This window comes from Tupaia chinensis, unplaced genomic scaffold (assembly GCF_000334495.1).
Source record: "Tupaia chinensis unplaced genomic scaffold, TupChi_1.0 Scaffold000550_1, whole genome shotgun sequence".
Lineage (NCBI taxonomy): Eukaryota > Metazoa > Chordata > Mammalia > Scandentia > Tupaiidae > Tupaia > Tupaia belangeri.
The window spans coordinates 23253-37967 of record NW_006160062.1 but is presented as its reverse complement, the minus strand read 5'-3'; the positions used below and the strand labels follow the sequence as shown (position 1 = coordinate 37967).

The 14715-nt window shown below is 38.7% G+C and overlaps 1 protein-coding gene and 1 long non-coding RNA gene across 3 annotated transcripts in view; one reads left to right on the top strand and one right to left on the bottom strand.

Annotated features, from left to right (window-relative positions):
• TTC39C (tetratricopeptide repeat domain 39C) overlaps positions 1 to 13723 on the top strand; it is a 126717-nt gene extending 112994 nt beyond the window's left edge. For both annotated transcript variants that reach the window (XM_006157653.3, XM_014591292.2), the window contains 4 exons: positions 6685 to 6782; positions 8513 to 8617; positions 10182 to 10220; positions 11785 to 13723. In XM_006157653.3, coding sequence (XP_006157715.1) covers positions 6685 to 6782; positions 8513 to 8617; positions 10182 to 10220; positions 11785 to 11874 — 332 coding nt within the window. In that variant the 3' untranslated portion in view covers positions 11875 to 13723. The remainder of the gene's footprint in view (positions 1 to 6684; positions 6783 to 8512; positions 8618 to 10181; positions 10221 to 11784) is intronic.
• LOC106735865 (uncharacterized) overlaps positions 11839 to 14715 on the bottom strand; it is a 6224-nt gene continuing 3347 nt past the window's right edge. Inside the window, exon 3 of the long non-coding RNA XR_001371063.1 lies at positions 11839 to 11917. This is a non-coding gene — a long non-coding RNA (uncharacterized LOC106735865). The remainder of the gene's footprint in view (positions 11918 to 14715) is intronic.

Genomic DNA, 14715 nt, shown 5'->3' with positions numbered 1-14715 from the left:
GGGAAAGTTCAGAGAGACATTTTTTTTAATAGGACTTTGGTACTCATTAAAGAAAGAACATTTCTTCCGAAGGTTTAGCAGTGGTAGACATTTGAATGATACTTTGTAGTCCGGCAAACTGTTTGCCTCTTACTACAACCCAAAGTAGGAAAGGCCGGCAGCATTGCCACAGCCTGGTAATGAAGACACGGCTGAGGTAGTCGCCCAGCTCCCTGAGGAGCTAGTGTTTATGCTTCTGTTCTGAGGACAGAACATTCCATAGCATTCCATAGCACAGCTTCATCTTCCTGGGAGTGTGAAGATTTAGAAATACAATTAGGATGCTGTTGCTGTGTTAAAATGGAAGTGTGTACACTCAAAAGGATGATTTCGTAGGAAGTAATTATCTTGGAGATGTATGCTGATTCACATCTATGCTTCCCTTTCCCAAAGAAATGCAGTATTAACATTTTACACTTGGGGCCAGCAGGTGATATGCTGATTAAGGCACTAGTTTCTCACATGTCTGACTGTGGTTCAAATCCTGGACCTGGCTGCTTGAAAGTCATGCCAGGTGCATGTGTGTACATGCCCAGAAACCCAGGAGGAGGATGGAGAAGGATTGCAGTGTGCCCATCCCCTCTTGGGGGCAATTTCTTACTTTCCCTCTCCCTGACTTTCTCTATCTGTCTCTGGTGAGCACATGTGCCTTATGGGGGCTGGAGGGGGGGATTTACACTTATTCCAGAACTATTATGTAAGCCACAGTAGAAAATTTGTCAGATTTTTCTATAGTTAAATGTGTTTTTGACCAAATGTGGCATTATCCACTGAGGCGTATTCTTTCACCATCATTCTTCTCTGTGGATGCTTTCTGCAAAACATTGCCAGTGTTGATATCCCAGCAACAGTAAAGGAATGAAACTCCATAAGCAATTTTGCACAATGGGCCTATCATTAGAGTAGGTGTGTAGCCCTCCCCAGGGGCCAGTTGAAACAGACTTTTTGGAGGCATTATTTCTGCTGTGTTTATTTAAAAGGGATTTGAATAATTTTAAATCTGTCCCTTGTTGAAGAAAATCTATGATAGGTATCTACCCAAGTCTGACTCAGAGGAACAATGAAAGCTCTGAAGTATTTTTTTTAATGTGCAAGTGCAAGATCATGTATTTAAAAATAATTAAAACACAAATGCAAATATAAGGCAGGTGGAAATTGATATGCTTAAGTATCACTTAAGTGAGATTTGATTCTATAATCCTTGAACCCATTTCCAGGCATCAAAATGAACAGACACCGAAGATGTGTTCACGGACAGGGAAACAACTCCTGGAATGAACCTGAGATAATTCTTTAATATCTTTGTGATGAATTAACTCATTTCTCAGATCTATTAATTATCTTTTCTCATTCCCCCATGTTAAGCAGTAATGACCGAAACAGATCCAACTATATGGTGTGCAGGGAAGATCTTTGGGGAGAAGTAGTCCAGAAAACGCTGCTAGTAAGCAGTCTGGATCATTCAACTTCCCATCATGCCATCGTGGTTTTGTACATTCAGCTTATCAGAGTCTTCGTCTGTAACTCCCTTTATCAGCAGAACTAAATCCTATATCCTTGTCTCATGTTTTTATTCATGGCCCCCTCACCCACCTTCCCTTCTTTCCTACGTTTTTCCTCTGCATTTTAAAGATGTGTCCTTGAATTCTCAGCACAGCAGCCAGAGTGATCTTTCAAACTACCTCATATTGTGCCACTGTGCCTCTTGGAACCTTGGTGGTCTCTCCTATCATGCAAAGTAAAAGCCCATGTCTCGTCTTGTAGGTTCAGTGACCGGCAGTGCCCTGCAGCCTGTAAGTCCCAATACCGTTGCCTCTGGCTGCCCTTCCTCCGTGTTCACTGAGTTCTAGCTCCTCTGTCCTGTCCTGGAACAAACCTGACAGGCACTGGCCTCAGTGCCCAGTGCCCTGTACCTGCTCTTCCTTCTGGCTGCAAGTGCTGTATCCCGGACACCCACGTGACTCCTTTCCTCCTGTCCTCCAGGTCTCTACTCAAATCGACCTTTTCACTGGGGCTTAAACTGTGCCTCTTCCATGTACAGGCCCCATGTGTTCAATCCTTCAGGCTGGCTTTATTTTTCACTCTTGTGCTTATACTTACTTGAGAAACATATTTTGCCTGGTTGTCTTTCGTATTATCTCTCTCTCTCTCTGACAAAATATAAGGTTTTTTGTTTTTTTGTTTTTGTTTTTGTTTTTGCTACAGGGCACATGTATTCATGAGAGATACAGAGAGAGAGAGTGAGAAATCACCTCCCAGTGGGGGGATAGCCACATCACAATCTCTTCTCCTCCATTCTCCTCTCGGGATTTTGAGCACACGTGCATACATACCCAGAGTGTGTTTCAAGTCGCCAGGTCTGGGACTCGAACTGCTCACTTGGCCATGTGGGATCTAGCTGCTGTAACCACCACACCACTGACTGGTCCCGATAAAATGTAAGCTTTTTTTTTTGGAATAATTTGTGTGTGTGTGGCAAACTTTGGTTTATGTTTAGGATTACAGTATTTTTATTTTTTGAGTAATTGACAAACTTATGAACATGTTCCAATTGTTCAAAGGGATATGGAGCAAAATGTCACATCCCTTCTTCCCCAGATACTCAGTCTCCTCCCTGAAGACAACCGCAGCTCTTGGTTTTTGGGTGACCTTCCACAGATGTTCTATACACTTGCATGGATAAGTGTGTACGTGCGTGCACGTGTGTGTACATAGTGGGAACATTCTCTGTGTACCATACCGCCCTATGCATCTGTCACTTAGCAACGTTTTTGAGATCACCTCGTATCAACACATAGACCCACCTCATTCTTTCGATGTCATTGTAATCTTCCAAAGTGTGAATACTGATCATTTATTTAACGCTCCCCCTCCACCATGAGCACACAGGTTATTCAGTCTTTTGCTCCGATAACTGACCATCCCGTGCTTCAGTGACTAGACTTACCCATTTCTCTTTGCATCTATATACACCTTTACCTGTGGGATAAATTGCCAAAAGTAGAAATTCTCAGTAAAGCTATTCTCAGTAAATATTTTATTATTTTTATAGATTTCACATCATTGCTGTCTGAGCACGCTACACTTAGTTTGATCCCCCCCCAGTCAGTTTTTATTGTTAATTTTAAGCACGATATTATATGGCCTATCTTTAGAACTTTTTCATCTTACGTAACTGAAACTTTAGAGATACCAAACAGCACATCTCCATTCCGCCGCCTCACCCCGGGCGCTCGCAGTCAGCGTTCTAGTTTCTGTTTAGGACTTTGGCTCCTCTGGGTTCCTTATATAAATGGGATCATGTAGTATTTACCCTCCTGTGGATTGGCTTATGTCACTTGGCTTCATGCCTTCCAGATTCATCCACGTTGTGCCATGTGTCAGGATTTTATTCTTTTTTGAGGCTGAATAATACATTCTATTGTATGTCTGTACTATTAATAGATTTTATTTATCTATTCATTCATTCACTTATGTGTTTCCATATCTTTTTTCTTGTTTTTTTTTTTTTTTTTTTTTTTTTTTTTTTCCCTAGGCCATATGTGCAAGAGAGGGAAAGTGAGAAATCACCCCCAAAGGGGATGGCCATGCCACAATCCCTTCTCCTCTGTTCTCTCAGGATTTGGGGCATGTGTGCACATGTGCCCAGAATGGTTTTCAAGCAGTCAGGTCTATGACTCAAACCATGCTGTGGGCTATCTGAAAGTCCAGTGCTTTAACCACCGTGCCACCTGCTGGTCCACTTTTTCCTTTTTTTTTTTTTTTTTTAATTTTCTACAGGGTGTGTGTACTTGCAGGACAGAGAGAGAAAAAGAGAGAGACAGAGATAAACAGAAAGAGAGAAACAGAGATAAACAGAAAGAGAGAAACAGAGATAAACAGAAAGAGAGAAAGTACCCCTGGGGGGATGGCTACGCTGCAGTCCCTTCTCCTCCATCTCTCTAGGCGTGTTTTTTTAAACCCCTAGATTTAGGCAAGCCGAGCAGTTGGCCACATGGGATCCAGTTCCCCCCGCCACCTTGCCACCACCTGGCTGTTTCCACATCCCGACTGCTGTGAATAACGCTGCAATGAGCCTGAGAGTGCTGGTGCCTTTTGTGAGATCCCGATTTCAGTTCTTTGGGATAAATACCCAGACGTGAGATCGTTGGGTTAGTAGGGTAGTTCTTTTTACATTTTTTGAGGATCCCCCATACATGTTTCCACAGCTACTACACCATTTTCCATTTCCACCACAGTGGTTCCAATTTGTCTACATCTTCATCAGAATTCATTATTAATTTGTTTTTTATAATGGCCATCTTAACAGGGATGAGGTAGTTATTCCCTGTAGTTTTTGTTTGTATTTTCCTAATAATTAGTGATACTGAGCATTTTTTCATATACTCTTTGGCTGTTTATATATCTTCTTTAGACAGATGTTTGTTCTTGGTTAGGGCAGGAGTTTTTGTCTGTGTTGCCCCTGCTGTACTTTAAGTATTGAGAACTGCCTAGGAAATAGTAAGTGCTCAACACATATTGAATGCCTGAGTGTAATGAATGAGCAAGAGAACACATTGCATTAACATTTCTTCAACATTGCTGTCTTGAGACCATTTGAATTCCTTATTTTTGTGTGGGGATATTCCCAGCCTAGCTTTGAGGGGCAATTCCTGCTCCTACAGGTTCTGGTTCTATTCTTCACAATTCACCTCCTTGCTATTCCATCCAGCTCTCCAAATTATGTGTTCTGTAACTTGAGAGTATTAGATCTTATTAGATCTCAATACCTTTATTTGTTCACATAAATAATTATATTGCAGTGCCCCCATCTTATTCATGGGGGAATATCGTGACTATCATAAGTTTAATTTACAAATTAGGCATAGTGAAAACAGCAACAATAATAAAATAAAGCAATTATAACAATAGGCTATATGTGAATGTGGTCTCTCTCTCCTTTCTCTCACCCAAAATGCCACACTGCGGGTAACTGCAACCGTGCAGAATGAAACCATGGATGATGAGGAGCTTCTGTACTTTTCCACTCTGTTAGCTCCTCTCTGTTTCCAAAGTCCACCTTTACCATTTCCCTGGGAAACTTCAGTAACGTAGGATCCTCCAACATATGTGTCCATCGTCCACAAGCTTCTGGAAGTGGAGGGACCAGCTTCAAACTCCTTGACTCCTGCAGTACCTCATACAAACATGTAAAGGGACTCATTGTATGGTCTTTTTAAAAATTAGTATAATTTTTCTTTGAAATAGAACTTTTTTTACAAAGTAGTTGTAGGTTCATAGAATAATTGAGCAGAAAGTTCAGAGTCCTAACTACTCCTCTGGATCCCCAACCCTGTCCCACTACCACCGTCCTGCATCAGTGTGGTGTATTTGTTATAATCAATCAACTGGCAGTGGCACAATATAATCACCCAAAGCCCACGCTGTTCACACTCACAGTAAACGTAATGTAAACTATTGTATGGGTTTGAACAAATGCCTAGTGACCTGTGTATACCATTGTGATATCATGGAATGGTTGCATTGTCCTGAGAAATCCTTTGGGGGTTGTCAAGTGACATGGTGGTTAAAGGTGCTCTATGCCCACATGGCTGACCACAGTTCAAGTCCCAGACCTGGTGGCTTGCTTTCTTACTTTCCCTTTCTCTCTCTGTCTCTGGTCAAATTAAAGAATAATAATAACAAATGGAATTAAGTAAATAAATCATTCTTTAAAAATAAAACCCTCTGTGCTCCACCTATTCCTCCCTCCCTCCCCTTCCCCCTGTCAATCACCAGACTTTTTTTTTTTTTCTTTTTTTGGAGAGGTTTTTTTTTTTTTTTCCCCCACTATAGGTAGGGCATGTGCGTTCGCCAGACAGACAGAGAGAGACATAGAGACAGAAAGCGAGAAATCACCCCCCAGGGGGGGATGGTCATGCCGCAATCCCTTCTCCTCCATTCTCCTCTCGGGATCTTGGGCACACATACACATGCACCCGGCGTGAGTTTTAAGCCACTGGGTCCGGGACGCGAACCGCAGTCTACTACGTAGGAGTCCAGCGACATAACCATTACGCTAACTGCTGTTTCCCAATCACCAGACTTTTTACTGTCTCCATAGTTGTGCCTTTTCCAGATGTCACATAGCTAAAATTAGACAGTATGTATTCTTTTCAGATTGAAAAAATTTTAGTAATAATGGGATCAGCAGAGGGCATAGTGGTTACGTGGTTGGACTCCCACATAGTTGACCATGGATCAAGTGCCAGACCCAGTGGCTTAAAACTCATGCCAAGTGCCTGTGCGTGTGTGCCCAAAATCCCGAGGAGAATGGAAGAGAAGGGATTTCAGCATGGCCATCCCCCTGGGGAATGATTTATTGCTTTTTGTCGCTCTCTCTGGTGAGTGTACGCACCCTACAACAAAAATCTCTGAAAAAAACCCACAACTTAGTAATAATATGATGCCATTTTGAATTGTCTTGGCTCTATGAAGTTTGATATTTTTGTCTTTGTCTTAAGAGACTCACTTGTAGATGAGGGACCAAAACATGAACTGAATAAGTAGCTGAACAATGAATGTCGCCTTAATTCTTCCTGATATTTAGGGAGTTAAGTGAACATATTTCCTTCCTGCTGTTTTTTACTCCTCTTTGTCTTTAAGCTTGCCATGAAGTGGATGATTCATCTGTTGTTGGATTAAAGTATTTGCTCCTTGGTGCCATACACAAATGTCTAGGAAACTCAGAAGATGCTGTTCAGGTAAAATGTTAATGCTATTGTGGCTAAAGGAAATTAATTGTGAACACTTGTATATATGCTTGTGAATATGAAGAATTAAAAAACATTAAACAAAACCTCCCACTGCAATAAGAACTTTATTTTATTTATTTTTTAAAAGAATTATTTATTTATTTAATTTTATTTGGTATTATTTATTTTTCAATTTGACCGGACAGAGACACACACAGAGAGAAAGGGAAAGTAAGAAAGCAAGTCACCAGGTCTGGGACTCAAACTGTGGTTGGACATGTGGAAGTCCAGTGCCTTAACCACCATGCCACCTGTGGCCCCCCCTTATCTACTTTATTTGCCATCTTCTCAGATGGTAGAAGCTAATGATGGTGAATACTAGTTTTTGACGTAACTTCAATCCTTGGAATATTTCTTTTTATATGGGTTCTTTTTCTGGCACCAGCTATTTATCAAGGATGACCATCTCAACCGGAGAAAGGAGGAGTGGAGGAGGAAGATAATTTTGAAGGAGCAGAGTGAAGCCTCATAGACAAAAACATAAGTGATCAAACATGTCAGCATGTGTTCACTTTTCCACTCTTTTTTAAAAAATTATTTTTAATTACCAGAGGGTACATGTGCTTATCAGAGAGAGATGGAGAGAAAGAATGAGAGAAAGCACCCCACGGGTGGGGTGTGGTCATGCTGCAATCCCTTTTCCTCTGTTTCTCCATCCTGTTGGGATTCGAGGCACCCATGTACACTTGCCCAGTGTGTTTTTCAAGGCACTGGGGCCAGAATTCAAACTGTGATTGGCCATGTGAAATCTGGCTCTCACAACCACTCAGCTATGGGGTCAGTTCCAGTTATCTTTATAACTGCAGATTACTGTTGCAATGTTGGAGGTGGGGTCTAGGAAGTTGTTGGTGTAGGACAGTATATGTACACGTATTTTCAAACGCAGTTGGAGGGAGTTTTCTGAGTGTTTTGTCTGGTTGGTTTTTTTGAGAAACTATTACTGTGTTACTTAAACTGCTTTCTGAAAAAGCTCACATACAGTAATAGACTTTTAGCATTTAAATCCTAGAATGTTAATGCACTTCCACTGTAGTTTTAAATCAACCTTTCAGTGAGGGCTTCCGGTTGTTACTACACAGCTTATTTTGTAACAGATGCTTAAGTGCCTGCAAGATGCAGTCAAGAGATGATGCTTAGATTGTGTGTTTTCTGTTCTAAGTATTAAAATAAATATGTTTAAGATTTATTGTTAAAGAATTATTTTATTTAACTTTATTTATTACTGTTATTATTTTCCCAGTTCGATCAGAAAGAGATAGAGAGAGGGAAAGTGAGAAAGCAAGCCACCAGGCCTAGGACCTGAACCTCAATTGGCCATGTGGGAGTCCAGAGCCTTTAACTACCACACCACCTGTCAGCCCCAGGATGTCTAAGATTTTTAAACATAAATAAAGATATTCTCAGGAATAAAGTCAGTAGAGTCTGTTTGTCAGCTGGAAAATAAGTAGCACAAAGAAGGCCGGCTGATGGATAGCATATTCTAGAGGAAGCTCACCAGCCAAGAGTGTAAAGGACTTTTGAGATATGAATGAAGATGAATGGGAAGGAATAAAGATGAGGAGAAAGAGAAAATCTGATCTGGGAAACAAGCAAAATGACTCCTCTTTCCTGTCTCATGACGATCATGATGAGCCTATGTTAAGTAGGAAAATAAATTCATTTCACTATATTACTTTCAGTTCTTCCAGCGAGCTGTTAAAGATGAGTTGTGTCGTCAGAATAACTTATATGTTCAGCCGTATGCTTGTTATGAACTTGGCTGTCTTCTATTAGACAAACCAGAGGTAAGATCTTAGATAAACGCATATGAGTTCATTAACAAAAAACGAGTAGGCACAAAGCTGTCTCTGTTTAAAATAAATTGTTCGAACACAGTGTTCTTCCTTTTCTTTTCCTTCACTTCACATAGATTGAGTGCAGGAAGCTAGTAATCTCATCTTACTAGCTTTAAGAAGGTAATTTCTTCTCTGAAATTTGAAATCTAAATGTAACTATTTGGACAAGGATTCATTTGAGGGAAAATCTTTACTTTTTTCACATTGGTATGATATAATGCAGTGTGGTTTATTCGTAAGAACAGAGTTGTGTTAGGGTTTCAGCTCTGCCATTTATTTTAGTGTATCACTGGTTAAGTTACTTATCCACATACCTTCTTTTTAATCTGTAAAACAGGATACAAAAAAATAAATAAATAAATAAAAATAAAAACCTGCCTTGACAATTTAATAAAGAGTATAGTGAGAATGAAGAAGGTGATGTGCACTATTACTCTAAAAATTTTAGGATATCATATAAATTTAATTCGATAGTTACTATTCAGATGTATACTTATGTTAGCACAATGGGGTCATTTGCTTATTTTAATAATGATTCCATAGTGCTTGATGAACTTCAGATATTAGTTTTATTGAATTCTAAGTTTAGTGACTTCAACTCAGATTTCAAATACTGTTAGGTCGTTGGGAAAGTTATGATGTATTTTTCTATGTCTTTGTAATGTGAAAATGCATCATGACTCTCCCGACGACCCATCATATAGGTCTTCTAAGCATCAAACTAAATCAACAGAAATGTATCTCTAGCCTAATTCTTAAACAGGCAGCCTATCTTGCCAAAGATGGGTTTTTAAATGGGAAGTTATTTCATTTGAAAGTCTAGTTTCACCAAAACATAAAATATGATTTTCATGAATTTGGATAGAAACTTCCAAAATTCAATTCTTTATTGTAATGAAGTTTTCACTCTTCACGCCGTCTTAATACTGATGTTCTTTTACTTACTATGGGGTTACGTCCCAATAAACCCATTGTAAGTCAAAAATATCATTAAGTCAAACCATTGTAGGTTCAGATGCTCCTTGACTTATTTCAGGATAACAATGATGCAAACCTGATCAGCCCATTGTAAAATCTAGAAATCTTCAGTCAAACCATACAAGTCGGGGAATGTGTGTGTATGTGTGCATAACATGTAACAAACTGGTCTATTCACTCCTTGGAAAATGATGTTGAGGCCCTTAGTTAGGATGTATAACTTACAGATTTGAGATAAGACCTTTTATCATTAATTTTAGGTTGTTTAATAATATTTTAACCTAAGGTATTATACCTTAGCTGTTGCCTTTTATTGACTAACAGGCACTTTTAAGTGAAGACTATGAAATTTATTTGTAGTGTCTTGGTGTAAACTAATAAATATCTTTATATCAAAAAAATCAAGTGGTTATACTTAAACAGTTTACTCACCTCTGTGTCTACTTTTAAATAACATAAACTTCAATTATAATATTTTCTGCTTTGGTATGTACAAGTATAGAAATTAAGAGAGATGTTTTTCTTATACTCATAGACTGTAGGAAGAGGCAGAACTCTACTTCTTCAAGCAAAGGTAAAAACCCTAATATGCCTATTTCCAGTGGCCTTTCTTATCCTGCATTGTACACATATAATTCCAGAGTCAAGACAGTTTGCAAAGTGATGGTCTGGTTGATATTTCTGGAAAGAAGTGCTAGCCAATGGAATCACTGAGCACTTCATTTTTGAGTGAAATTACCAAGATCATAAGAAATTCCTATAAAATTATTCATGATGTTTTTATGAGCATGCTAGCTAGTCTTCATGTCTGGGTGGGAATGTAATTTTTGGTTTCATAACTATGTTCTTGAATTAAGAATCTCTAGCAATAATTTGCATTGAGCACAACTTAAGGCTACTGTTTCAAGAATAACATGAGAGGGACCAGCAATTAGCATAATGGCTATGTTGCTGGATTCCCATGTAGTCGACTGCAGTTTGTGTCCCGGACCCAGTGGCTTAAAACTCACACCAGGTGCGTGTGCGTGCCTCCCAAGATCCCGAGAGGAGAATGGAGGAGAAGGGACTGCGGTGTGGCCTTCCCCTCTGGGGGAGTGATTTCTCGCTTTCTGTTTCTATGTCTCTCTCTGTCTGTCTGGCGAGCGCACGTGCCCTATAGCAAAAACGTCTCCAAAAAAAAGAGAATAACATGAGGAAAAATTTCTAAACAGAACATTATTGACAATCAGTTGCTATATCTTTTAAGAATAATTTTTTAAATTTTATTTTTATTTTATTATTATTATTAGAGAGATTTTTGCTATTGGGCATTTATGCTCACTGGAGACATAGAGAGACAGAAAGCAAGAAATCACTCCCCAGGGCAGATGACCACATAGTAATCCCTTCTCTTCCATTCTCCTCTGAGGATCTTGGGCACACACACACATACACACACACACCCAGCGTGAGTTCAAATGAAGCTACTGTGTCTGGGACTCGAATTGTAGTCAACTACAGAGGAGTCCAGCAACATAAACATTATGCCATCTGCTGGTCCCGTTACTATTATTTTTTAGTTTGCTGTAAGGCATGTGTGCTTACCCAAGAGAGACAAAGAGACAGAAAGTGAGAAAGCAAGCTTCTAGGACTTGAACCATGGTTGGCCATGTGGGAGTTCAGCACCTTAACTACCATGCCACCTGTTGGTCCCTGGTTGACTTTCTATTATAAACTTTTTTTTTTTAATGCCAGAAAGCATATGCATTCACCAGAGATAGAGAAAGCACCCTTAATAGGGTGTGTTCACACGACAGTTGCTTTTCTTTCATTTCTCCCTCTTGTCAAGATTTGGGGCATGCATGCACACATACCCAATATGGTTTTCAAGCCACTGGGTCTGGGATTTGAACTGTGGTCTACCGTGTGGGATCCATTTTCCAATAGGCAGTGCTTAACTGTTGCACTATGGGGCCAACCCTGACATTTTTCAAATGAGCATGAAGTTTGATGTTTAAGGAATAAGAAAACCAGGCGGATGTGAAACCTTTAGTAGGAGTGTAAGGGATTTTGCTTTGGGAAGTACAAATTTTAGTATGGTTTATACCACAGTGCCCTGTGTAAGCTCAGTCCATAAATACCTTTCTTTGGTCTTTCAGGAGGATTTCTCGGGCTACGACTTTGAGAACAGATTGCATGTCCGCATCCATGCTGCTCTGGCCTCTCTGAGGGAACTGGTTCCTCAGTGACAGCTCTGGAGTACAGTCTGTCCCTTTCCACCCAGGGTTCGCACTTTAAAATAAAAGCAGAAGACAAAGCTCTTGTGAAGATCTGCTCTTCTTCTGAAAACCACCTGTGCCAGAGACACATTTTCCCAGTTAAGCTGACATATTAAAGATCTCTTTTAAACATATATCTTAAAAGTAATACTGACAAAGATGATGATAATAATAACTAACCACTTGGGGAGAGGGTTAAGTGACCTTGTTCAAACATTTTAGTTTTGTGATTTATTATTTTTAAAATAAAATCAAACTAAATATTCAACCTGTGGTCTTTTAGGAACACCTACCTTCAGCACGTATCTCAATGGGTAACATAAGAGGTAACTGTAAAATTATTAACAATATCATGATATAGCATTTATATTGTGTTTTGAAAAAAATAAAAGCGCTTTCTAGTGTTTTATTTTATCCTCAAAATATTTTTGTGAATAATGTAGCAGAGATATTCTTATTCCTATTTTACAGACAATGAAACTCAGGCACAGAAAGGCTAGATGATTTATCCCAGCTAATTATTCCTGTTATCAGTGGAGCAATGGGTAGAAAGTAGATCTCCTGACCATCAACTGAATATTCTTTTATTGTTAAGAAAAAATACATATTAACAACCAGAATTTGTGTTTTGCTTATTAAAGAAACAAGCGCTTTTCAGCTGAAGTGGTGTCATCAAAAATACTTAACCAGATTGTTCATTGCATATTTCAACATATAATGAATACTTTTTTTTCCCTTTAGCCAAACAAGTAGGAGCAAAGTGAAGATAATTTTACAACCAAAAGTTTAACTGCTTGGCCAATCTACTAGAAAGCCTACTCTAGCTTTTGTAATACCCACACTTGAGGAATTTTTCTTTGTGAAAATTGTCCAATTACCAGCATTGGGAAACCTTTTAACAAATTACTAGAGAAGATTATTCTTGAATGAATGTAGGTTTTTACTGAAAATATCTGATGGTAAAGCATATGCTGGGCTATATATTGCCAGGATTGAATTATTTTCCCATTAACTCAGGTTATTAGATATTATAAAATGAATTCAAAAGTTGTTTTTTAATTCATTTTGCTAATTCCTTTTTTCTAATTTTATTCTCACTTAATGTACCTTCATGCCCAGTACTACGCCCCTGTAGTTTTGAAGAATCTAAATACCTCGATTACTTTTAAGAATCTCTGCCACAATTTGGCTAAATCTTAAGGTTAGATTTTTTAAAAATTCATATTAATCTAAAGGGTATCTTTTTAGAGGATCATTTATTTACCTATCCTTTTGACTGAAGCATGATGTCATTATTTTATTATTTCTTTTCTAAATAAAACATGGGGAAAGCAGCTACAATATTGGAAAATTTAATCTGACTTAATTTCATTTTGAGGAAATGACAATTCCTTTGAAAGGAATTATTATTATTCCTCAGGGACTTTGGCTAAACTGCTCATGTTTCGTCACACATGTTACTGCTCACTTTTTAGTGAACTGTTTCTAAAGTGTTTATTCACATGGATTTTTTTTTTCCTGATGTGAATCTATGTGGGTTTTAGAAAGAGAGAAAAGATTGCTATCCTTTGTTTAGTAAATGAGCACATACAGGAGCCAAAAAAAGAAAATTTTTCTGAAGAGAAAAGTTAGTGTCCAAAAATATCCAATATGTGATTTTATCTGGACTGAAAGAAAGAACATTATGATCTTTAAAATACAGCTAGTGCCATTTTGTCCTTTTCTTAATCTATAGATATGTGGCAAACTTGTTTGTTACAATTGTGAAGTATTCTGAGTCATGAAGTTCTTGCTTTAGAATTCATTCTCACTTGAATTTTTAGTTCACAGATTCAAAATAGTATTCCATATTCAAAGATTATATATAGCCTTGTGTATTCAAATTTTAAAAATTATTTCTGTATTAACTGCTTTAAAAGTTAGTTCTGTTTTCCCATAGAGATTGCTGGGTTTCAGATGAGTTTGAGTTCTGTTCACTTAACCAGATAGCCAACTTAAGAATTCCACCTGGTGGTTTTTTTTTTTTTTTTAGTCAAAACATAGTTCTATTTAAAAATAGTTCCTCCTAGGTGCCAGCAGGTGGCGTGGTGGTTAAGGTGCTGGCCTTCCATATTGCTGACCACAGTTTGAGTTTGGGACCTGGAGGCTTGAAATTCACGCTGAGCGCATGTCCATGCATGCCCAGAATCCCAAGAGGAGAGTGGAGGAGAAGGGACTACAGCATGGCCATTCTCCTGGGGGGTGATTTCTCACTTTTCCTCACTCTCTCTCTGGTGAGTGCATGTGCACTATTGCAAAAATCTAAAGAAAGCAAAACAAAACAAAAACCCAGTTTCTCCTAGTTTGGTGCAGATAGCCCCTGAGGTACATCTGTGTTAATATGGCTGTGCACTGTATGGAGGTTGGGTAGATGGAGAGTCTCAAGACTTCGGAATAATAAAACCACAGTGTGAGTATACTGCACCATGAGTCTGAAATCTGAGTACATTTTCATTTGAGTTAATTCCTATCAGTTATCTGGCCTCATCCAGTTATCTGCGACTCATCCAACCTGTGAACCATGATCTGCCTGGGAATGTGGTTTGGTATAAACTTATCTTTACCCCTTGCTGATGAAGAAAATAATCATATAAGAAGAACTATTTACATCTACATGTGCTTCTAGTTTTTTTTTAATAATTTTTTAAAATTTTATTTTAATTTGACCAGAGAGGGACAGAAAAAGAGAGATGGAAAGTGCGAAAGTAAGCCATCAGATCCAGGACTTAAACTGTGGTCGGCCACGTGGGAGTCCAGCACCCTTAACCACCA